At 47.7% G+C, this 22863-nt stretch overlaps 1 protein-coding gene across 9 annotated transcripts in view; it reads left to right on the forward strand.

Moving 5' to 3' along the window:
• ITSN1 (intersectin 1) overlaps positions 1-22863 on the forward strand; it is a 100776-nt gene that overhangs the window by 5505 nt on the left and 72408 nt on the right. For 7 of the 9 annotated variants that reach the window (XM_085073247.1, XM_085073754.1, XM_085073665.1 and 4 more), the window contains one exon: positions 21712-21771. In XM_085073247.1, coding sequence (XP_084929373.1) covers positions 21744-21771 — 28 coding nt within the window. In that variant the 5' untranslated portion in view covers positions 21712-21743. Of the gene's footprint in view, positions 1-11856; positions 11996-21711; positions 21772-22863 lie in introns of all 9 variants that reach the window. The other 2 variants (XM_085073328.1, XM_085073575.1) reach the window with 1 other exon arrangement.

The raw sequence follows: 22863 nt of genomic DNA on the forward strand, positions 1-22863 counted from the left end.
GCAGGATTGCAGTTACCCAGTGCAAGTTCTAATAACTTCATAAATCTTCTGGGAATTATGGGGAAGTAAGGTTAATTCTTACAGAAAATCATAAAAGCTGACAACTCAAGAGCTGTGTTTTGTAATAAAATGCCAGTAATCTGGTCATGTACCAAATGGGATGATGTAATCATTGAATTTCCTGAGCAAAAATCCTGACATTTTCCTTCGAGTCATGAGTGAGCCCCAGCTGGATGAACTCAGTTCTCTGCAGTTCTCAGGCAGGCAGACAGACAGGCTCCTGTGATACTCAGGGCTGGGGTTGGTGCCTGGCTGCTTTTGCATGGACATTTGATGTAATTAGATTTTTTCGAGGTAGTTCTCTGCCCTGTGCCTTTTGTGCAGCTGCTGCCTGTGCTGTGGTTGCTTTCCCAGCTCCCTGCCTGCAGCCAGCCCGTTCTTACCTGTTCTTTTTTTCTCCCTTTAGTCCTGCACCTGTATTTCTTCATTTGAATGGTCTCATGAGTTCCAGCATTATCTGAACGCTGGCAGGTGTTCTCTCCCTCTTACCCCACGTGTTTTGATGTTCATGGGTTTTGTTCTGTTGCTGATTGTAAAGGCCAATCCCAAGCAGGAAAAACTGTGTAACTGGAACTGGGTTGTAGAGAGATCTGAAATACTTTTATAAATTTCTTCTGTGTTAACACCTCTATTCTTCAGTGTGGGCTTGAATTGCAAACAACGGAATAAACATCAAAAAGAAGAGGGCAGATGTTTTTGTTAGAATAAAGTAGCATGACATGAAGTTACTGTAGATATTCAGGGGAATACTAAATTTAAAAGCAGACATGTAATGAGCTTTTCCTCGATTCTTTTCCAACTGTTCCTTGTAGCTGTCTTTTATATATAAATGTATTTTTTAAAAGTTCTGGTTTGTAAAATTTCTATTCAGAGGAAGAGTTGAAAGCGTGAAAGTGTTAAAATACGTTTTCACCGAAGGTTATCTATACTTAAATTCATGGCAGGACATTGTGGACTTTTGAAGTGTTTAAGAACAAAGTCTGGGAACAACCAATTATCCAGCTTGGAAACTTCTGCATGTTCTTATTCTGCTTCAAACCACACTAATACAATGTGCTCATTAAAGAACAAACAGCAACCTGCTATTTAACATACTGCATGAATTTTAAGAAATATGACCAAAATGTAGTCTTGTGGATGCTGTCTGCTGAGAAATGAGGTTGCTTCAAGAAAATGTTGCCAACTAATGATGACACGGCCAGAGGAAGAAGGCAAACACAGTTCATTTTTTGGGTGGTGCATCATTTGCTGCAATGTTAGCGTTTCTGATCAGCTCCAGCTGGCTGTGCTCAGCAATCTCTGGCTTCATTGGGATCAGTGAGTCTGTCTCAGGGTTGGAAATTCCTGCTGGCCAAGGCCCCTTAAATTGGCTTTGGTGGGACAAAAGGGGGATGTTGGGCTTGTGAAGATCATTAATTGACATGGAACTGACCCAGATGGATCCTCCCATCTGGTGCTTCCTGCTCTCTGACCCCAACCTGCTGACAGGAAGCTGAGGAGTTATCCATGCTCAGAATGTGCTTCCTTATCACAGCTGTTATCACAGTAATGGGAATGGAGCTGAAGCTTGTGCAGCATTTTCACTTTACCAGCTCCATGCTTTTTTTAGGTTGTTTAGTCATCCTTTTTGCGGAGTCAGAAGTTAAGGATGACCCATAAATCCCAGAGCTCTGCGCGGTGATTGGAACGCTCTTGTGACACAGGAATAGGAAGTTCTCCAGCTGCAGTCTGGCAGGATTGTCTGGCATGGATTGTTTGGTGCTGCTCTTTCAACTCAGCATCTAAATCTGAGGGCATTGCTTCAAACTCGTGCTGTCTGCAGATGATGCAAGAAGAACAATTTTGCTTTGTGAGGAGGGAAAAAGCTGCTTCCTTTAGAGTCAAGTGCTCTCAGTGTTACTCTGAACTGCTGACAAATTCTATTGTGTGGCTTAAAAAATCACTTTATCAACTACTGGAGGAATTTAACACAACAAGATTAATCTGCTATTTTAGAACTTAAAACCAAACCATGATTACCACTCCTGTCCCCCCAGCTCTACACAAACACGTGGTGTCCATTTCTGTCCTTCTCTGTGATGAGCAGGGACAGCAGCCAGGGAGGGCTGAAGCTGGGCCAGGGCAGCTCAGGCTGGATATTGGGAAAGGTTGTTCCCCCAGAGGATGCTGGCACTGCCCAGGCTCCCCAGGCAATGGGCACAGCCTGAGGCTGCCAGAGCTCCAGGAGCCTTTGGACAGCACTGCCAGGGATGCCCAGGCTGGCATTGCTGGGGGTCTGGGCAGGGACAAGGCTTGGACTCAATCTCTGTGGATCCCTTTCCACTCAGGATACCCTGTGATTCTATGATTTTAGGAAGTCTAGCAAAGCTTTCTGTTAATCTCACTTTTAATTTGAGTACAGTCTTAGTACAGCAAATGGTGATGTGATGTGGAATCTCTGAGCCTTTAGACACCACCATTTCACAGAATCCCAGGATCCCTGAGGCTGGCAAAGCCCTCCCAGCCCATGCAGTCCCAATGGGCACCTTGTCCCCAGCCCAGAGCACTGAGTGCCACAGCCAGGCCTTCCTGGGACACCTGCAGGGATGGGGACTGCAAACCTCCCTGGGCAGCTCCTGCCAATGCTGATGTGTTTGTGCTCTGCTTCTTGGTGCAACTGCAGCCAAAACCTTGAGGTTTCAATTGGAGAATTCCGAATTTCTCAGATGACCTGGTGGGATCTAAGCTGGTTTCACTCTGCTCCCACTGTCTCTTGTGACAGACTTTGGAGTCCTTGCTGAGAAAGGAGGAAAACTGCAGGACTGAAACGAGTAGGGATAGGTAGGATTGCTTTTTCCTCGCTGGGCTCCCTGCTTGCTTGCAGGCAGGGATAAGAGAACTGGAGCTCTGACCTTTTGGTGTCTTGGCTCGGGTTGGTGGTTGGCTCGCGGAGTTGAGCGTTTTCCAGGGATGACATGTTAGCTGGGATCTCAAAGGCTGCACTCTGTTCAGCTGCAGTTGTTGCTGGGTGCTGGGCGGACTCTGCTGATGGCTGAATAATAAACCTTGTGCCCATTGTGTGTTTGTTGGGGGTTTTAAGGATTTTGGTGGAAGTAAGAGGCAGGGAGGATCCTCTGGTAGGTGATAAAGTTGTTGCAATCAGGAATCAGTGAAGCTTCAGAAATAATGTTGCATTTTTTCCTGCTCTCTGCGCTTCAACCAGGAAAACGTTACTCTGTAGCTCCAAGGAAATCAGGCTATCCTGCTGGAGTTACTCAGTTCCTTGAGTTTCTAGAATCTGTTGTGGTAATGCCAACTTCCGGCTTTCCCTGGATTACTTTGGTGCAATCCTGGATTAAACCACCTGAGGTTTGTTAGCAAGAGCAAAGCTCAGGCTAGCTGGGGCAGGGCAGCAACTACGTGTGTGCAGGGAATATAATCATGCTGAATCTCTTCAACTGCTATCTTAAAATAAGGCATTCTGCTTGGGAAGTTCAAACCAGTGACAGAAATGTAGTCCTCGTGTTTGAAACACCCCCTTGAAAATGCTGCCAGCATTATGAATGAAAAATGCTGACTCAGTCCAGCTTTGTGCACTGAAATGAGACCCAGGAAACTTGAGCACTGAAATTCTGGTGACACTTCATTTCCTTTTGTGAGGAGCTTTATTGTGCTTTACTATCCTGTTCCAGCTTCAGAAGGGGAAAAAACAAAGGGAGGAAGGGAAGAAATAAATGAATTCTTATTAAACAAAAGTTCCTTGAATCCTCCACAGAGAACCATGTGTGCAATTCCTCTCCACCTGAGATACCTTTTAGCTGGAGAGTTAAGAAAGGCAGTAAATAAATATAAGAGCTAGAAAAGGGCAGAAGGCTACAGGTAGCCTGGATATATGGGGAGGCAGCTTCCCAAGCTGGCTTTGCTCTGATAAATGTGTTTAATGTGGCAGCAGCAAAGTTTGGTTCTGTACCAGCCCTGGCTTTTCTGGCAATCCCTGAATGGTTTGGGTTGGAAGGGACCTTAAAGCTCACCCAGTGCCACCCCAGCCATGGCAGGGACACCTTCCACTGTCCCAGGCTGCTCCAAGCCCCAATGGCCAACCTGGCCTTGGACACTGCCAGGGATCCAGGGGCAGCCACAGCTTCTCTGGGCACCCTGGGCCAGTTCTGCAGCATTTTTCTGAAGTAGCTGAGATCCCTGTGAGGAGCCAGGCTCTGCAGCTGGAGAGGAGAGATGGGAAAACACCAGGTGAGCAAAATTAACCAAAGGGGGGAAATGGATCCTGTCTCAACTGAGGTTTTCAGTCCCTGGAGGGGCACTTTTCACAGGGGCCTGCAGTGACAGGACACAGGGAATGGCTTTGAGATGAAGGAAGGCAGTGTTAGATGGGATATAGGGAGGGAATTGTTCCCTGGCAGGGTGGGGAGGCCCTGGGATGGAATTCCCAGAGAAGCTGTGGCTGCCCCTGGATCCCTGGCAGTGTTCAAGGCCAGGTTGGACACTGGGGCTTGGAGCAGCCTGGGACAGTGGAAGGTGGGAGCAACCTGGGAAAGGGGATGAGCTTTAAGGTCCTTCCCAACCCAAAGCATTCTGTGATTTTGAATATTTACATGTTGAGTTCTGTTGTTACCCCATACAGTATTACAAAACCAGGTGAATGCATTCTACCAATAATTCCATTTTGGGTTAGCTTGGCTTTGTCTCTCATAAAAGATTAAAGATTTTATTCTGTGAAGATTTAAATAGAAACAAAGCCTTGTTGTGATAGAAGGAAGCAGAGCTGTTACCTAGTTAGGTGGCTTCTACCTTTCTTTTGATTTGTAGACTTCTAAAATAAGCATTCCGAGGATGTGCACTTGGGGTTGATGTACATAAATCTAATATTAGTCCTATTTATAATATAGGCTTATTGATTTTCCTCATTTTTACTTATTATCTGGAGGTTCCCTATGTTTTGTGTGGGCGCTAAAGGAAACAACACACATGAATTCTCATGGTGTCTCATTCTTGTTGTGCTGAGAAAAATGCCTCAGCTGAGGTGCTTGTCACCCTCTAGAAGGGAGGTTGGATCTTTTTATGGCTCTGCACATCAGGAAGCCTAGAGCAGGAGTGGCTTCATCTGGACACCAAGATAGCCACATCACTGCATTGTTTTGAGAGCTTACAGAACCCAAATTACAAACAGAGAATTCCAGTGAGGTTGGCAAAGCCATCCCAGCCCATGGAGTCCCAGCTGTGCCCAATGGCCACCTTGTCCCCAGCCCAGAGCACTGAGTGCCACAGCCAGGCCTTCCTGGGACACCTGCAGGGATGGGGACTGCAAACCTCCCTGGGCAGCTCCTGCCAAGGCCTGAGCACCCTTTCCATGCAGAAATTCCTGCTGCTGGCCAAGCTGAGCCTCCCCTGGCCCAGCCTGAGGCTGTTCCCTCTCCTGCTGTCCCTGTTCCCTGGAGCACAGCCTGACCCCCCGGCTGTCCCCTCCTGGCAGCAGCTGTGCAGAGCCACAAGGTTCCCCTGAGCCTCCTTTGCTCCAGGCTCAGCTCTTTCCCAGCTCCCTCAGCAGTTCTCCAGCCCCTTCCCAGCTCTGTTCCCTGCCCTGGACACTCTGCAGCCCCTCCAGGTCTCTCTTGCTGTGATTCATGTGCAGGTGCCTCTGTAGACCTGATGTGTTATGTGAGTGCTTCACATCCCCAGAAGATTCCCTGGTAAACTCTTCCAAGGGACATGGAAACATTAGTAAAGTTGGCCTGTTGGTGGTGGGAGTGTAACCACTGTGGAAAAGTCTCATGGAAATGCTGGTCCAGAGGAGAGAGGCTGCTGGAGTGAGGGAATGATGGTTACTCCTGGCAGAGTAACAAAAGGTGCACACCTGGCTGTCTGTTTATTTGCTTCTGGTTATCAGATTTGCTTTAAACTGTGCTGGTTTTTTTTGAGAACTCGGATTTACACTCTGTTTTGGATCACAGCAGTGAACAGAGTTTTCTCCTCCCACTAGGAATAGGCTAAATTTGTTGGGAACGTATTTGGCATTTGTATCCAGTGTGTTCTGTTTGAAAAATATCGCCACAGCTGGTTGCTATAGAATCATTATATTCCTTCCAGATTTCATGGTTAGTGTTGGATACAGTGGAGAAGTTATTGGCAAGGTAACTGAAAAAAATGTGTGAAGTTCTTTGTCCCTGGGGACAGTGCTGGCTTGCTGCCTCCTTGCAGGACTGCTTTATTCCTTATTTGCAATGGCTGGAGGGAGCAGTGCTGGTGGATCTCTGACCTCTGGCACTGTGGATCTGGTTACTCATAGTTTTGGCCAGCTGTTAGATTTTAATGTTATGGCTCATTTCTTTTTTCCCCTTAGATCTCTGTATCTGTTCAGTCAGTCCAGTCTAGGAAGAAGCATTTGAAAAATGAGGTTTGTCTGAGTTTATGGGTCTCAAACACTAGACTTTGCATTGAAATCAGATTAAATCTCTCTTGCTACTGTGAGATTCTGCTTGGAACAGCTATGACTCTCCCTCAGGCTATTTGGGGTTTTTTCCTGCATGTTTTTTTTCTTCACAGTTCTTAATTCACACATGATTTCTGTGTGTTACTGGGGCTTGACACTCTTCAACTGCTGTTTTCCCAAGCAGATCCATTCTGTCACACAGAGTGTTTTCCAGGGTTCCACTGAATACCCATATGCAGTCCCCTGGAATATCAAATGAAAGGTTTTGCCTATCTAATCAAAGCTTTTTTAGTATTTAGGGCAACCAGCCTGACAGGCAGGGTGTGGGCAGGGTGCTTCATGCCCTCCATTGTGGATCCCTTCAGGATTTATTAGGAATGTTCTCTCCAGGGTTTGGGGGAAGCCACGTGTGCTATTTGCCTGTTCAGGCAGGTGTGTTTAGATGTGTCTTAATATTCTACATGTTTTATTTAGAAGTGGTCTAACAGCTTCCTGAACTGTCAGGAATGAAATTAATTTTGAAGACAAGACTCTTCAAATCTCCAAATTTCACGGAAGACTCTCCAAATTTTGAACTAGGTGAGCAAAACAGAAAATGACTCCTCTGTGTAGCCTGATGTGGGCAACTGGCCCAGGGTGCCCAGAGAAGCTGTGGCTGCCCCTGGATCCCTGGCAGTGTCCAAGGCCAGGCTGGACATTGGGGCTTGGAGCAGCCTGGGATAGTGGGAGGTGTCCCTGCCATGGCAGGGGTGGAATGAGATGAGCTTTAAGCTCCCTCCCAACCCAAACTTTCTGGGATTCTGTGATTTCTGGCTTCAGTTTTGCAGTGCCAATCTGTGTCTCAGGAAGTTTTGCCTCCCTTTTTCATGGTGGTTGTTAGACAGTAGGTGTCTCCCCAGTGTTCCCTGACAGGTTCTAGTGCACCTTGTCCTGAGGAGCTGCATTTCCTCTTCAGCCTGCAGGATTTGCACTCTTGCCCAGTTTCTTTGCCTCATTCCAACCTGATTCTCCTACTTGCTTCCTCCAGTTCCTGGAGGATTTTAGTGCTGTACTTTGACACTGGCCTGGCTGTTGGCAACCAGGATTTTGGAGGCCTCTGCAAGTCCTCGTCTGGGGTTCTTAAACAAACAGGAGCCTTTCAGAAGGCTGAAGGAATGATCTCAGGGTTGGAAGATGCTGATTTTTCTGCTGGGCCTAATTCAAAAATCTTTCTCCTTTGTTCATGTCCTGAAGGAACAGGAGGTGCTGCTTGGGTTTTTGGTTTTTTTTTTTTTCCTTTCTCCCTACTCCTCAAGCATTCCAATTCCCAGCTGTCCAAGCAATGATTAAAAGAGCCATAGACAAACATATATCCCATATACTTGTGTTATTCCTTCATTTGTCCTCATTTCAATACCAAGAGTTGAAATAATTAGTAAGATTCTTCAGCAGGGTTTGAAGCCAGCAGCTGTTGCCATATAGAGCTCCTGTAGCCTGGAAGAGTTGTCATGGACATTGTTTGCTGGAGAGCTACAAATAGGAGAAGGAACAGAAGTGTGTGAGCAAATGGCCTCTTCAGTGCAGAGTGTGAGGACATCTCTTGCTGGGGTGCTTAACTGAGGATTATTTGCTGCTGCTCTTTTCTCCTTTAAACATATGAAATGGCGCTTTTTTTTTAACTGGATGTTTTTTTTTCTTTTATCATTTGGGGTTTCCTGCTTGAAAGTTGTACCAGTCCAGCTGAACATTTTGGGGATTGCTCTGAGTGCTTGGGTTCTCAAACTGCCAGCAGCAGCATTTAAGCAGATGGGAACTGAGGCATGTTCGTGTAGTTTTATCTCTACAGGTACTTTACTGCTCATTTCTGTGAGAAAGCAAAGTGGATTTGATGTAACAAGTGCTCCACAGGGCCTGGTCTGGCTGTTCACAGCTTGGGAACTGAACATATCACATGGACAATGCTGTGGCTCATCCTTGGTGTGTTCAGTGCCTCTGCTGGTTCTGGATTAGGAAAGCACAAAGTGCTGCCCCTGGGTCAGGAGTGCCCTGGGATCAACCCAGGCTGGGATGAGCAGATGGAGCAGCCCTGGGAGAGCTGCAGCTGCCCCAGCCCAGAACCCCCTGTGCCCTGGGCTGAGCCCAGCATGGGCAGCAGGAAAGGGATTGGGATTGTGTCCCTGTGCTCAGGTGAGAGCTCACCTGCAGAGCTGCTCCTGCCCTGGGGCTCAGCACAGCAAGGAGCTGGAGCTGCTGGAGAGAGTGCAGAGGAGGCAGCAGGATGAGCAGAGGGATGGAGCAGCTCTGCTGGGAGGAAAGGCTGGCAGAGCTGGGATTGTTCAGCCTGGAGAGGAGAAGCTTTGGGGTGACCTCCTTGTGGCCTTGCAGGGCCTGAGGGAGCTGCAGGAAACATGGAGAGAGACAATTGCCAAGGGCTGCAGGGACAGGACACAGGGAATGGCTGCAAAGTGCCAGAGGGCAGGGAGAGATGGGATCTTGGGAATTAGGAATTGTTCCCTGGCAGGGTGGGGAGGCCCTGGGATGGAATTCCCAGAGAAGCTGTGGCTGCCCCTGGATCCCTGGCAGTGTCCAAGGCCAGGTTGGACATTGGGGCTTGGAGCAGCCTGGGACAGTGCAAGGTGTCCCTGCCATGGCTGGGGTGGCACTGGATGGCCTTTAAGGTTCTTTCCAAACCATTCTCTGGTTCTATATATTCAGTGTCCTGATGTCAATGGTGGTTGAGTGTTACTACCTTTGCCTTTCTCCAAAGTGGGGACAAGTTAATTTTGAGGCAAAAGTTCAGTTTCCTTCCTCTGCAAGTAGCCAACTCTTCACCTCAGTGAGTTCATTTTGGGTTTTCTCTTTCACTTCAAGCACCAGTAAATGCCTGTGGTATTTTTCAGGAGAATTGAAAACTACACTGCTGAGTTTGAGAAAGGCTTTTTTTGACTGATGAGGGTTTGATTGTAAGTGCTTCAGTATAGGGTGGTTTTGAATAGTTGAAATATTGACAACTTAATTTTTCCCGTAAAATATCTTTAGTTCTGCAGCCAAGTGACTGCCATAAACTCCTGCTTGCTGTTTCAGAAGGTAATGATTGATGAAACTGTGGATTCATCATTAGAATGCCAGTTTTCATTTTGAGCTCTCAACTCAGGAGGTAAATAACCAGAAATGTATTTTTAGCGTGCAGAGTTTATTTTGGAGATGTTGGCAGTTGCCAGCTCGCAGAGAATGCTGTGCTGTGCTGGAGCCAGGAGTGTGAGCTGAGCGGTTCCTGCTGCCTGCAGTGCCAGCTGGGAGAGCCTCTGCTGGCCCCAGGCCCTGCTGGGGACTTTGTGCTGCAGCAAGTGGCCCTTGGGCCATCAGCTCCTCTTGGAGTCACAAGACTGCACTGCCAACGTGAATTGCCCCTATTTTTAACAAGCCAGCTGGAGAAATGAAGGAATCCTGATGCACAGTCAGGAGTGACAGCACCTTCAAAGTGGCAGCAGCTTCTGAAGTCACCTGGATGAACTGGGATCATCAGGTTTTAAACCACTGCTGCAAGTATGAGCTGTGAATTGTGTAACTTGTGTTCCTCCTGTGCTATAAATTGTACCAACATTTCATATCTATCATTGTCAGTGATCTCTGCTCTCTGTGAGCAGAGGGAAAGGCTGGAGATAAGAAAAAAGGTTCAGTCAAAGGTTCTGTCAAGTCAAGTCAGACCCTAAAGGAAACCTCTGTCTTCAGAGTATTGTTCTGGTGGGTGTAGCACCATCTTCTGAGCAGGTTTGATCTCTGCCCAGACGTGTGAACCTTGGAAAGCTCAGGCTTGGGAGGTTTGACTGCTGTAAGAGCTGTGGGAGCTGGAGGGAGGAAGGGGATGAGCTGTGTTTGTAGCATGGAGTTGCTACATTCTGCCCTTCCTGCTCTTCCATCATTCCTTGGCCCTCCTCTCTGTGACCTCTCTTTACTTTGTTTCATCCCTTCACTTACCTTTTTTCTCTCCCTGCCTTTGCTGAGGAAACATCCTGGCTTGGATCAGCCCCAGTGTGTCCAGCAGGACCATGGCAGGGATTGTCCCTCTGTGCTGGGGACTGAGAGGCTCCTGAAGGGCTGTGTCCAGTTCTGGGTCCTTGGGGTAAGAGAGACACTGAGGGGCTGCAGAGTGCTGGGAAGGGGCTGGAAAACTGCTGAGGGAGCTGGGAAAGAGCTGAGGCTGGAGCAAAGGAGGCTCAGGGGAACCTTGTGGCTCTGCACAGCTGCTGCCAGGAGGGGACAGCCGGGGGGTCAGGCTGTGCTCCAGGGAACAGGGACAGCAGGAGAGGGAACAGCCTCAGGCTGGGCCAGGGGAGGCTCAGCTTGGCCAGCAGCAGGAATTTCTGCATGGAAAGGGTGCTCAGGCCTTGGCAGGAGCTGCCCAGGGAGGTTTGCAGTCCCCATCCCTGCAGGTGTCCCAGGAAGGCCTGGCTGTGGCACTCAGTGCTCTGGGCTGGGGACAAGGTGGCCATTGGGCACAGCTGGGACTGCATGGGCTGGGAGGGCTTTGCCAGCCTCAGTAAATCTGGGATCCTCTCTTGAGGACACAGAGTTCAGGGTGTCTCTTTGTAGTGACCAACCTGCTGCCCCCAGCATCAGTGAATAAGGATCAGGCTGTGACATCCCAGCAGAACAGTTTGTGGGTGTACTTGGGCACTGATTATCACTCAGCATGTTAAAAACTTGCAAATGTGATGGTTTGAAGGAGGAGGTTTGTTTTCATAGCTGCCTTGGCTTTCTTCTTGAATCACACTTGAAAGGCTTTTTAGATCCATTACGTTGGGAAATCAGCATCATGTTACAATTTTGCAATTGGAATTTTTCCCCAGTCCAAGGCTGCCCCACAACCTTGTAGCAAATTTTCCTGATTACAGGGAACTGCAAACCAGTCGACTTTTGAAGTACCCACAGGGGAGAAATTTGTGAGCTACAGTAAACAAACCTCCCCATGCTGCAGATTTGTGACTTACAGTAAATAAACCATTAGCACTAACAACAGTCTTAATGTTCTTATCCTCTTGCAGGAAAGGAATTTTTATCCTGGAAAGACGTATTAAAGCATTTCAGGACAGGAAAATTACTCTTTGCCGTGTTATTAACTGTCCAGACTTCCTGGGTCATTTGGAGAAGGACCATAACAAAGTTTTCCAGAGCCAGCATGGAAAATGCCTGTGCACATGGTGCCTCCCCCAAAACCTGCATCCTTCAGGGCAACCCCAAGTATTTGTATAGTGAAGATGAGCATCTCTTCCCTAACTGTTCGATACATGGATCTGAAAAAAAACCCCAGACCCTCTCTTCCATATCTAGATTTTTCTTTGGAGTGGGAGGTTTTGTGTGCATGTCCTTGTTCTCTGTTCTCTCTTCCACAGCCTGAAATGATTCCCAGCCCTTGGCAGAACTTGGGGCCACTTGGAGTGATTCTGTTGCTCCCTCAGCGGTTCAGTGATGCTGCTGTGGGACAGAGCTAAAGCTGAAATCTGGCTGTCCTCCCAGTAAACTCTTGCTTTGGTATGTTCTTTTGTGCAGAGACAAACCTGAACTTCACACTCTCCATTTGCTTTGTGGAAGTCTTGTTCCATAAATCCTAGCACCACAAGTCCAGTGAAATACATGGAAAGTCTTTCCTTGTTTTGTGTCTGTTCTGCTCATTTCTTTGCTGTGTCTGAATTTGTCATTACCACTGGTAATGCATCCAGCAGGATTATTCTTGGCCTTATCTTAACATTTGAAGAAGGCAGGGCTGGATGGGATATTGGGAAGGAATTGTTCCCTGGGAGGGTGGGGAGGGGCTGGGATGGAATTCCTAGAGAAGCTGTGGCTGCCCCTGGATCCCTGGCAGTGTCCAAGGCCAGGTTGGACATTGGGCTTGGAGCAGCCTGGGACAGTGGAAGGTGTCCCTGCCCATGCAATGGGGTGAGCTTTGGGATCACTCCCAACTCGAAACATTCAGGGATTCTTTTACCACAGCAAAGGATTGAAATTTTTCCGGTTGTTGGTGAGATGCAGGAGTTTGGTTTATGTGGATTGGTGGCAAAGCACAATTGTCATTTGGAAAGAAAGCTTGGCACATGCCCTTACACAATTTTTTGTGCCATTCAAATGTAGTCAATTAAGAATTCTGTTTAATATACAAATTGAATTTTAAAGTTGGATTGTGACTTTTAAAATGTTTGTGTATATTTACATATGGTCTACAGTTTGTCTTGCATTTACATCTTGTTACATTTTGTCTCGCAAACCACTTTTTCTTTCCCTTACCCCATTGCATGTATCACTTGCCTGGTTTTGTAGTCACACCTGAAATGGTTTTGCTCTTGTGTGAAAACTGCTTCTAGGCATTTGGAAGGGATTTGATCTCATGGAGCCAGGAAACAGGAAACCCCTGCTTTGGGATATTCCCTATCTCGTGCAGTGATGCCGTTTTTGCTTCATTTCCTTGGTGTGTACTTAAGGATATTTTAAATAGGAGACCGGAGCTCGAGCAATGAAACTTTAACATTGTTTAATTCCTTGTTTAAGCTTTATGCAGCCTCTGCATTCTGGACAATGTCAGAGAGTCCCTGACCCTCTCTGTGAACTGGTTCCTGCTCAGCCCCCTTTGGACTGTAAGGAAATCCCTTGATTTTACAAATGCCTGTCCTCTCCCTGTGAGAAACAACCTGGGAACCTTTACTGTCTGTTCCTCCAACATTTGCCTTTCTTCCCAATGAAGAAATTTTCCTTGTCTGCTGGACACCTTGCAATCAATTGGTGTCAGAGCAACAGGGTAAAGTGTGACCAGAATGGAGGTGAATAACAAATCCAGGTCTAAATGCCACAACTAAAGTCTGCTCTTGCATCTGAAGAGCTCCTCATGTTCTGCAGAAGTTGAGAAGACAGAGCCTGGAAGAAATTCAGAGCAAAATGTCCTTGGGTGGGAGCTAGGAGCTGCCTCAGGCAGTGATGACGTGGGCTGACACAGCTACTGAGATGCTGATAAGGCCTGCTAGACGCTGAATAATTCCTGCTATTAAATGAGTGGTTTGAAAATCTGCTTCCCACATCTGCACCAGCAGAGCTCTGCACTTATGTAACTGGGAGAGTTCAGGAGAGCAGCTGCCTGCAGGGGACAGAGTGACCTCCACGGAGTCCTTCAAAGGACAGAGCCTTCGCTTTCATCACCAACTTGAGCCTCTCCCTGCCCTACCAGACCTTTTATCTGCTGGTTTTGCCTCTGAGGAGGGGAAAGGGGATGGATGAGCACATCCTGAACTCCCCTGACTCGTGCTGACTCAGGGCTTTTTCTTCCTTCCTATCCCTCCCCCAGCAGAGCTGTTACTTAGTGGCAGAGATTGAGAAGGTGAAGTGAAACAACTCAAGAACATCTGATTTTTTTTTTTTTTCATTGTCCCCATTTCAAAGGATCAGCTCTAACATTGAGACAAGCATGTGGATTTTCACAGCACAGCTATGTGGGATTAGGCCAGGCTTACACGTGATTACATCTTGGGCTGGAAGGCCACCACTGCTGTCCAAGACAGCCTTGATGGCTCTGACCTATTCCTTTGGCTGCCCTGACAATTGTTCCATACAATTGTTTGTTCTGTAGTTGGGCTGGTTCTTGCTGAGGCAGTAACACAAGGAACGAGGTTATTTGTGCTGAGGACTGCAAGGAGCAGAAACATGGTAAGGGGAAAATGCCCACAGAAGTGATCTGGGGCCATGCTGGGTTTTCAAACCAGCTGTGCTCTGCTCTCTGCAAGCTGGAGTTAAGGGTGTGATGTGACTGTCAGCCTCCTCTTAGAATAAAGTACTCCCATCAAATTAGGATAAGGCTGGCACTGCGGGGTTGTGGAGCACTCAGACTTGGCTTTTGTTGGCCAAGGCTGGACCCCAGGCTTTGGCCACAGTTCTCTTTAGTTCCAAATGTCTCTTCTGAGTGTCATTGCTTAGGGATCCTTGAGCCACAGGCACAGCTGGATGAACAGTTTGGAAATAAAGCAAGGCATGGAAATACCAGAACCCAGCTGCTTTACCTGCTTCTCTTGGTATTCACAGAGTCATGGGCTGGGTCGGGTTGGGAGGCCACACAGGGGGTCACCTGGTGCCACCTCCCTACTCCTGCAGAGCCCTTCCAGAGCACGGGGCACAGCAGTGTGTCCAGAGGGCTCTGGAATATCCCCAGGGAGGAGACTGCAGCCCTCTCTGGGCTCTGCTGGGAGCCTCCCTGTAGCCAGGGACACCCAGGACAGCCAGGGCTGAGGGCTCCTCTCAGCTGGGCTCCTCTGGAGGCTGAGCATTCCCAGCTCCCTCAGCCTTTCCTGGGCACTGAGATGCTCCAGGTCCTTCCTCATCTCTGCTGGATCTGCTCCAGGAGCTCCAGGTCTGTCCAACAAAACAGACTTTGAGGTCCAAGGGAGCACAACACATCCAGCAGTGATATTCTGCATTTCCTTGTCTTTTCTGGATCGATCTTGAAGTTAATGTCAGGCTGCCATTAAGGTTGTTGTAGGCATGCAAGGATTGCCAACTTCCTAATTCTTATTGTACAGATTTTTGGGTTCAGTACTTGTTTTGAAGGAAGAGGAGTCAGAAATTGCCAACTTCCATTGTGTTAATGAGCGTTTTTAACACTCTCCCACAAACAAACAAAAGGAGCAAACAGCTCACTGCTGCACCTGTGTAAGTAAAGACAACTTAAAAGTCAACGAGTGCTAAGAAACTCCTGGAATTCCTGCTTTACAGGGTCTGGTGGTTCAGAATGAAACCAACAACTATTAAAAGGAAAATAAAACAAGACATTTAGTTTATTTCTTAACAAGGGGTTTAGAAACAGTTGAGTGATGCAGTGGCTTTTCATTGTGTTAAATCTTTTAAAGTAAGAGTCAGTCACCACTTGAGAAGGGTGCTGTAATGCAGTCACAGTTCAGTTGGGACTAGAATTAGTGGGGGAATGCTGTCAGGATTAAAATGAGCCCCTGTGTGAGAGGTCCCAAAATCCCTGAGGCTGGCAAAGCCCTCCCAGCCCATGCAGTCCCAGCTGTGCCCAATGGGCACCTTGTCCCCAGCCCAGAGCACTGAGTGCCACAGCCAGGCCTTCCTGGGACACCTGCAGGGATGGGGACTGCAAACCTCCCTGGGCAGCTCCTGCCAAGGCCTGAGCACCCTTTCCATGCAGAAATTCCTGCTGCTGGCCAAGCTGAGCCTCCCCTGGCCCAGCCTGAGGCTGTTCCCTCTCCTGCTGTCCCTGTTCCCTGGAGCACAGCCTGACCCCCCGGCTGTCCCCTCTGTTAGGTAAATGATCTGTAAGGTCCCTCCCAACCCAAACTGTTCCATGATTCTGGAATACAGAAGTGACTTTTCAGCAGTTTGATCATTGCCACGGATGTTGAAAAGCATCTGCAGTGGGGATTTGCTTTGTTAATGTCATTTGAGTGCTTGGTTCAAAATAGAAGAAATGGCAGCACCTGACATTTGTCAAGATTTTTCCCTTCCCAGTCATTCTGGTAAGGAGCAGAAAGTCTGGAAAGTTTTGCAGACTGTTAAAACCTGATCTCCAAAGAGCAAGGATCAGAATTCCCTGAATGTCTCAAACTGCTTTTGTTTTCCAACATCAACCTAAAATTACAAGGCTTTGCTAAAACGCTCTGAGTCTGTTGATTGATCCAAGTCCAGAGCATTTCCTATGGAACATCTGCAACTCCAAACCCTGCTGTCAGCCTGGGACACTGATGTGATGTGCTGCTTGAGGGGTTTTGTTGTCATTTGGAATCCTTGGCGGATGTGGGGACCTTATCTGGTTGGGTTTTTGTCTTTTTTTTCCTGTAAGAGGAGGAAGGTGACTGATAAGTGGCCTCAGGAATTACTTTTGGCATTCAAATCAAGAATTATCTCATGAGGAATTGTTTAGGAAGAGAAATGCTGTGTTGCATTTTACAGAAAACAAAAATAGGATTTTTTTTTGTGTGAAACGTGTCTGTTTGAAGACACACAGCACTGAAATAGCTCAATTATTCTTAATTTATACCTGCTGTGGCTTAATAGCAGTTGTCTCTGTAAACATGGCCTCAGCAGAGCACAGATGACTTTAAATAGAAACTCTAATAAAGTTCTGAGCTGTGTTTTTAAAGTCCATGTATAATACACCATGAAAGGAATTTTGGTACATATCTGACTCCTATGAATAAATGTTTTTACTGGAGTTATTTTCAACCTGCTCATTTTTTCAATGTAAAAACTTTCAACATCAGTACTTAAATTTAGATATGATCTGGGCTTTTATATATACAGAGTTAGTTTGTATATGGTTCAGTCTTACCTTTATATGAGCAACTGTTAGTGTTAGACCTGCCTTGCTTTATATATATATATGTGTGTATACATAAATATATATATATACACACACACTGCTTGTGTATAGAGTATTGGTTTATGAGAAAAAATAATTCAGAGTGAGGATCAGAATTTAAATATTTCTAGGCTTAGCTACAGCAGTGTAGGATGGAAGAGTAAGCCCTGACAGCTGAGCTGGCTGGGCAGGACCTTGTCTCCCTCATTCAGAGCTGGGGGCAAGCAAATATTTCTCATTACTTTTTAATTAATAATAATAATTATTATAATTTTTTTAATATTGGAACAAGGTAATCTTTAAGGTCCCTTCCACCCCAAACAATTCCAGGACTCTGTGATTCCATGGTTGTATTTTTTCCAGTAGAATTTGCCACAGTGGAAGGCAGTCAGGCCTGGAAACCTCCCTCCAGGTATTGTCCATCTGCTCAGCTCTGAAAATAGAGTTGGTTCTCAGGCTGGAAAACATCAGCTCAGCTGGTTTTGTCAACCCCATTATTTTTGAGAGACAGCTCTTTGCTTTTTCCTAGCTTTCCTTGCTGGAAATGGTGCCCAGAGAAGCTGTGGCTGCCCCTGGATCCCTGGCAGTGTCCAAGGCCAGGTTGGACATTGGGGCTTGGAGCAGCCTGGGACAGTGCAAGGTGTCCCTGCTTGGTGGCACTGGATGGGCTATAAGGTCCTTTCCAACCCAAACTGTTACATGATTTTGTGTTCACTCCCAGAATTTTTGGGCTTTCCACCTCCCAGGTGACACAGGTGCCAAGCCCCTGAACCCAGGAGATGCTCAGTGGAATTGGAACAACTCTCACAACCAGGGTCCTTTCTGCCTGCCCAGAACAGCACAGACCAATAACCCTGAGCAGAGGGAAATCACAGAGAGCAGCTGTGGAATGGTCCTGTGGCCATTTCAAATTATTGATCTCCTGGAATGTCATTTATCTGTCACACTGCTCTCCCTGACCTGGGAACACCCAACACACTCCCGTGCCCCACAGCTGCTGCCAGGAGGGGACAGCCGGGGGGTCAGGCTGTGCTCCAGGGAACAGGGACAGCAGGAGAGGGAACAGCCTCAGGCTGGGCCAGGGGAGGCTCAGCTTGGCCAGCAGCAGGAATTTCTGCATGGAAAGGGTGCTCAGGCCTTGGCAGGAGCTGCCCAGGGAGGTTTGCAGTCCCCATCCCTGCAGGTGTCCCAGGAAGGCCTGGCTGTGGCACTCAGTGCTCTGGGCTGGGGACAAGGTGCCCATTGGGCACAGCTGGGACTGCATGGGCTGGGAGGGCTTTGCCAGCCTCAGGGATTCTGGGATTCTGTTCTTCTTGGTGGGAAGAGGGCTTGTGGGATGGCTGCTGTTGGCACCACACTGGGAATTGGAAAGCTGAGATAGATTTCTTTTCTGGACAGTTGGGAAGTACAGAACTCGTGACTGATCCCAATGTTCAGTGCTTCGTATTGTGTGGATGAGATGTGGATCCCTGTTTAGGGAGGAAGGGACTTGTGCTGGAAGAAGGTGTTTAATGTTGGATTGATTTGGCAAATCCCAGTGCAGAAATGGCTTAATCTCATTTGTGACAGGCACAGGTGAGTAGCTCAAAGTTCCTTGTGCTCTCTAAAAGCAGGATAAAATATATGTTTCATCTTCCCACTCTTGTGGAAGATACACTCTTTGATGGACTGTTAGGTCACATTTCGTTACTGGCATAATTTTGCTGATGGTGGGAGTTCTGGGCAGGCTTTCCAGGGGAGCTGTGTGCAATTGACTGACAGTGCAGTTGTGGTTCCTCTTATTGTCTCCCCCTCTTCCTGTTTGAATAATCTCTGAACTCGTTGGTCAATGTCAATTGAATTTGTTAGAGTTCCAAAAATTGCTGAGATGTCCAAGTTCCTACAAATACCAGGAGCTGGAGTGAAATCACAGCTTTTCTGAAGGGAGGGGATGGCAGAAGGCTCAGCTTAGCCATCCTGGATTGCTGGCAGCTCTCTGGGCAGTTGGTTCATCCATGATTTTTCTTTTATCCCTACATGGGTTCTTTCTTGGGGGTGTTAGGAGAGACAAGGAAGGCAGAGGAGTGGAATCAGTGCTGCTGTGCAACTGGTAGAGTGGGGAATGCAGAGATAAACAACTGATTACTGTTCCAAAATAAGGTTGGAAGTTGAAATGTCAGTTCTGGGCCCCTCACTGCAATGGAAACATTGAGGGGATGGAGTGTCCAGGGAAGGGAATGGAGTTGGGAAGGGAATGGAGCACCAGGAGAGGCTGAGGGAGCTGGGAAAGAGCTGAGGCTGGAGCAAAGGAGGCTCAGGGGGACCTTGTGGCTCTGCACAGCTGCTGCCAGGAGGGGACAGCCGGGGGGTCAGGCTGTGCTCCAGGGAACAGGGACAGCAGGAGAGGGAACAGCCTCAGGCTGGGCCAGGGGAGGCTCAGCTTGGCCAGCAGCAGGAATTTCTGCATGGAAAGGGTGCTCAGGCCTTGGCAGGAGCTGCCCAGGGAGGTTTGCAGTCCCCATCCCTGCAGGTGTCCCAGGAAGGCCTGGCTGTGGCACTCAGTGCTCTGGGCTGGGGACAAGGTGCCCATTGGGCACAGCTGGGACTGCATGGGCTGGGAGGGCTTTGCCAGCTTCAGGGATCCTGAGATTCTGTTTCATTTGCTTTACAATACTTTACATATATTTAATATATTTGATAATTTATGTTGTAACTGTGCCAGATGTTTTTGGGGATAAATAATATCTCATCTCTATCCCTGAGCTCTTCGACCCCAGAACTAGAATCACAGAATGACTTGGGCCAGCATGGAGCTTGAAAGACCATCTGGTCTGACCTTTGGGAGAGGGAATTCGTGCCCCTGGTGTCACCTTGGTCATAGAAAATGAAACCTGTGGTTTTGGAACTTGGGTGATCCATCAGCAATAAACAGCAAACTCCAACATATTCCAGTGAGGGAGAGATTTGTCCTTCCCTCAGTTTGATTCCTGTTCTGTCTCTCTTCACACTCGATTTTGGCTTGGGTTTCAGTCTTTCAAGTTCAAACACAGTTTTCTGCTTCTTTTATCCATTCCCCCATCGTTTTTTCATCTGTGTTTGTTTTTTTTTCTGTTTTTCTTCTTTTTTTTTCCTGCCCCTCTGGAAGTTCATTGGAATAGTTTCTGCGTTCTTTGGCATCCAGCACAGGGCTGATGTTCAGACTTCCCACTCGCTCTCCTCTTCCTCCTGTGCTCAAGGTAAAGGGGAGTAAAGTGCCAGTGCCTTTGGAATGCTGGCAGTCTGTGCAGCAGGATCTTCCCTGAAGGGCTGAGCACTGTAAATGCTCTGCTGCTTCCCCTTGTGCTAGAAAGGAAAAGATAATATGGAAACTGCCTGGGCTGTGAGAGGAGGGACTTCAGGGAGATCTGCTTTTGGGTTTTCCTGCTTTTCTTCTTGTTTTTTATTTTGTTTTTCCTTCTTTTTCCTCCTATTTTCCCTCCTCCTTTTCTTCCCTTCTTTTTTTCCTCTTTTTTCCTTCCTTTTATTTTTGCCCCAAGGTTTCCTTGCAGTCATAAAACCCAGCACCATCACAGAATTGTTGCCCACAGCAGACTACAGTAAGAAAATATAGGCAAAGATAAAAGTGCTGATCTTTGAGCACTTCAGGAATGCTTTTGGGAGAGCCCCACACCTCAGGGAGTTTGTTCTGAACACTGAATCACTGCACCTGGAATTTGAAACTTTGGAGGTAACACTTGCTGTGCATGGAGCAACATCAGCTGCGTTCCCTGGCCTTGGGGACAAGGCTTTGGGGTCACATGCTTGGCCAAATGATGAGGAAAAGAAGTCAGGATTGTGTCCATCATTCCCTAAATTCCGACTGCTGGGGAGCCTGGCTGGCTGAAGTGCCAGGGGTTTGTGCAGGGACATTGGGGAGGGGACAGAGGAGGTTCCCAAGTTGGGAGCAAGAAGAGAATGTGGGAAGTGGGAAAGGGGGATGGGGAGGGGAGCAAACAGGAATTCAGACAAAAGGAAATTGTTGGTGCAAGTGAATGCCTTTTCTTAGGGATATTGATAAATTTCTGCTGCTGTTCAAGCAGCCTAAATTATTCTCCTTCTGATTCTGTTCCCCTTTGCCTTTCTGCTGTTGCCTGGAAGACACGAGTGGAATCTCGCAGGACAAGAGGCCCTTGCTCATTGTTGTGCTGCTCCGGTGCTGGTCATTGTCCCTTGGCTCAGGCAGCTCATGTCAGGCTTTGTGTGCAGCAAGAAAAATGTTTTTCCTTTTCTCTCTCCAGATTAAATTTGGAGCCTGTGTGGTTGCTTTGTTTGCAGAGCCAGCGGTGCTTTCCTGGCGGCTCTCCCACCCTCCGACGGCACCTTTGGCACTTGGTGCTCCTGGAATTTGGGGCTGGGCTGGGGGTAAAGCAGCCTGGAAATGGAGTTTAACTTTTGTAATGTATTTGGTTGAAAACAAAGGGACCCTGAGCAAGGCAGTGCATTTTCTGTCAGGAATAAAAAGCAGATCACTGACAATGTTGGGTTTCAACAGTTGAAAATGGAGCCAATTTCCCTCTGAAGCAGGAGCAGGGATTGTGACACTCAGGAAAGTCCTGGAGCCTTGAGCAGCATCCCTGGGATCTCCCTGAGCTCTGTCCTGCACTCCATCACTGACTAAATAAAGGCTGGTTTTGAGGCCATTCTTAAAGCAGAGCTGGAGTGTAGCTGTTTGCTGGTAGGAAAATGCCCTTGTGGGTACACAGGGAAGTGCAGAAGTGACACTTGGAGGTCTGTAAGTCAGAGTTGGTGTGGCAAGTATTGATACAATCCTGCTTCTTCACTGCCCTTTGTTTTTTTCTGTAGTAATTAATCATACAGGAAATATATGGAAAATGGAAGATAATGTGCTTGAATGTCTGTTTATTTTCTTCTTTTCCAGGCATCTATTAACAATCTAAAAGTGACAGAACCATGGCTCAGTTTCCAACACCTTTTGGGGGTAAGTGCTTTCTAGGGTGTTCTGAACTGTTCCTGTGTGCAAAACCTTGGCATAAAGGTGTTCCTTTCCGAGAATTTTCTCTAGGGAAATGTTTGTGCAGAGTGCATCTCTGAGCTGAGTTTGTGGTGGCTTTGTGCAGACCCATCTCAGCCAGTGGCACAGATCCTGTGTCCTGCATTGATCCCTTCCAGCCCCACACTGTCCCTGCAGGGCACATCCAGGCACATCCAGGTCACTCAGCCCCTGGCACTGGGGCACCACCTCATTCTGCTCCACTTCCACTGGGGAAGTGCAGATGCTTTTCCTTTGAGGGCTCCTGAACTTTTGAATTGCTGAAAGCTCCAGCAGATGCCTTTGGATGGTATCACTTCCAGTTTCTTTTCCTTGTTGTCCCATCAGCCATGTGTAGATTAGAACAAAAGTGACACATTTTTAGCTCTTCATTTACAACTGGGGAAGTGGCAGTGGAACTGCAGTGAAAAATCCAGGATGGGCCCTGGCAGTGCAGTAGGGACATGATTTTTACTATTCACATGAAACCACAGGATCCCAGACTGGTTTGGGTTGGGAGGGACCTTAAAGGCCATCCAGTGCCACCCCAGCCATGACAGGGACACCTCCCACTGTCCCAGGCTGCTCCAAGCCCCAATGTCCAGCCTGGCCTTGGACACTGCCAGGGATCCAGGGGCAGCCACAGCTTCTCTGGGAATTCCATCCCAGGGCCTCCCCACCCTGCCAGGGAACAATTCCTAATTCCCAATAACTCACCCAAGTTTCCCCTCTTTCAGTCTGAACCCATCCCTGCTTGTCCTGTCACTCAGTTCCTGAGGAACAGTCCCACTTCCTTTCAGGCCCTTGAGATCCTGGGAAGGATATTTGGGAGTTGAGTTCTGCAGCTGATCTGCAGAAGGATTACAAAGATAAATGTCAGTGCTGAGACACAGTAACTGCTCTGGTTGCACTTAAAGGTTGCATCTGTTCAGGGTTTTCTCTGGGCAGGTTCAGGGGGGATTTTGGGAAGGAATGGGGTGCCTTTGCAGTTAAAGGAACTGGAATTTCAGCTGCGTGTGCTCTGGGGGGCAAATGACCTCC

The sequence above is a fragment of the Lichenostomus cassidix genome, chromosome 1 (genome assembly GCF_008360975.1).
Source record: "Lichenostomus cassidix isolate B80296 chromosome 1, HeHo_3.0, whole genome shotgun sequence".
Classification (NCBI taxonomy): domain Eukaryota; kingdom Metazoa; phylum Chordata; class Aves; order Passeriformes; family Meliphagidae; genus Lichenostomus; species Lichenostomus cassidix.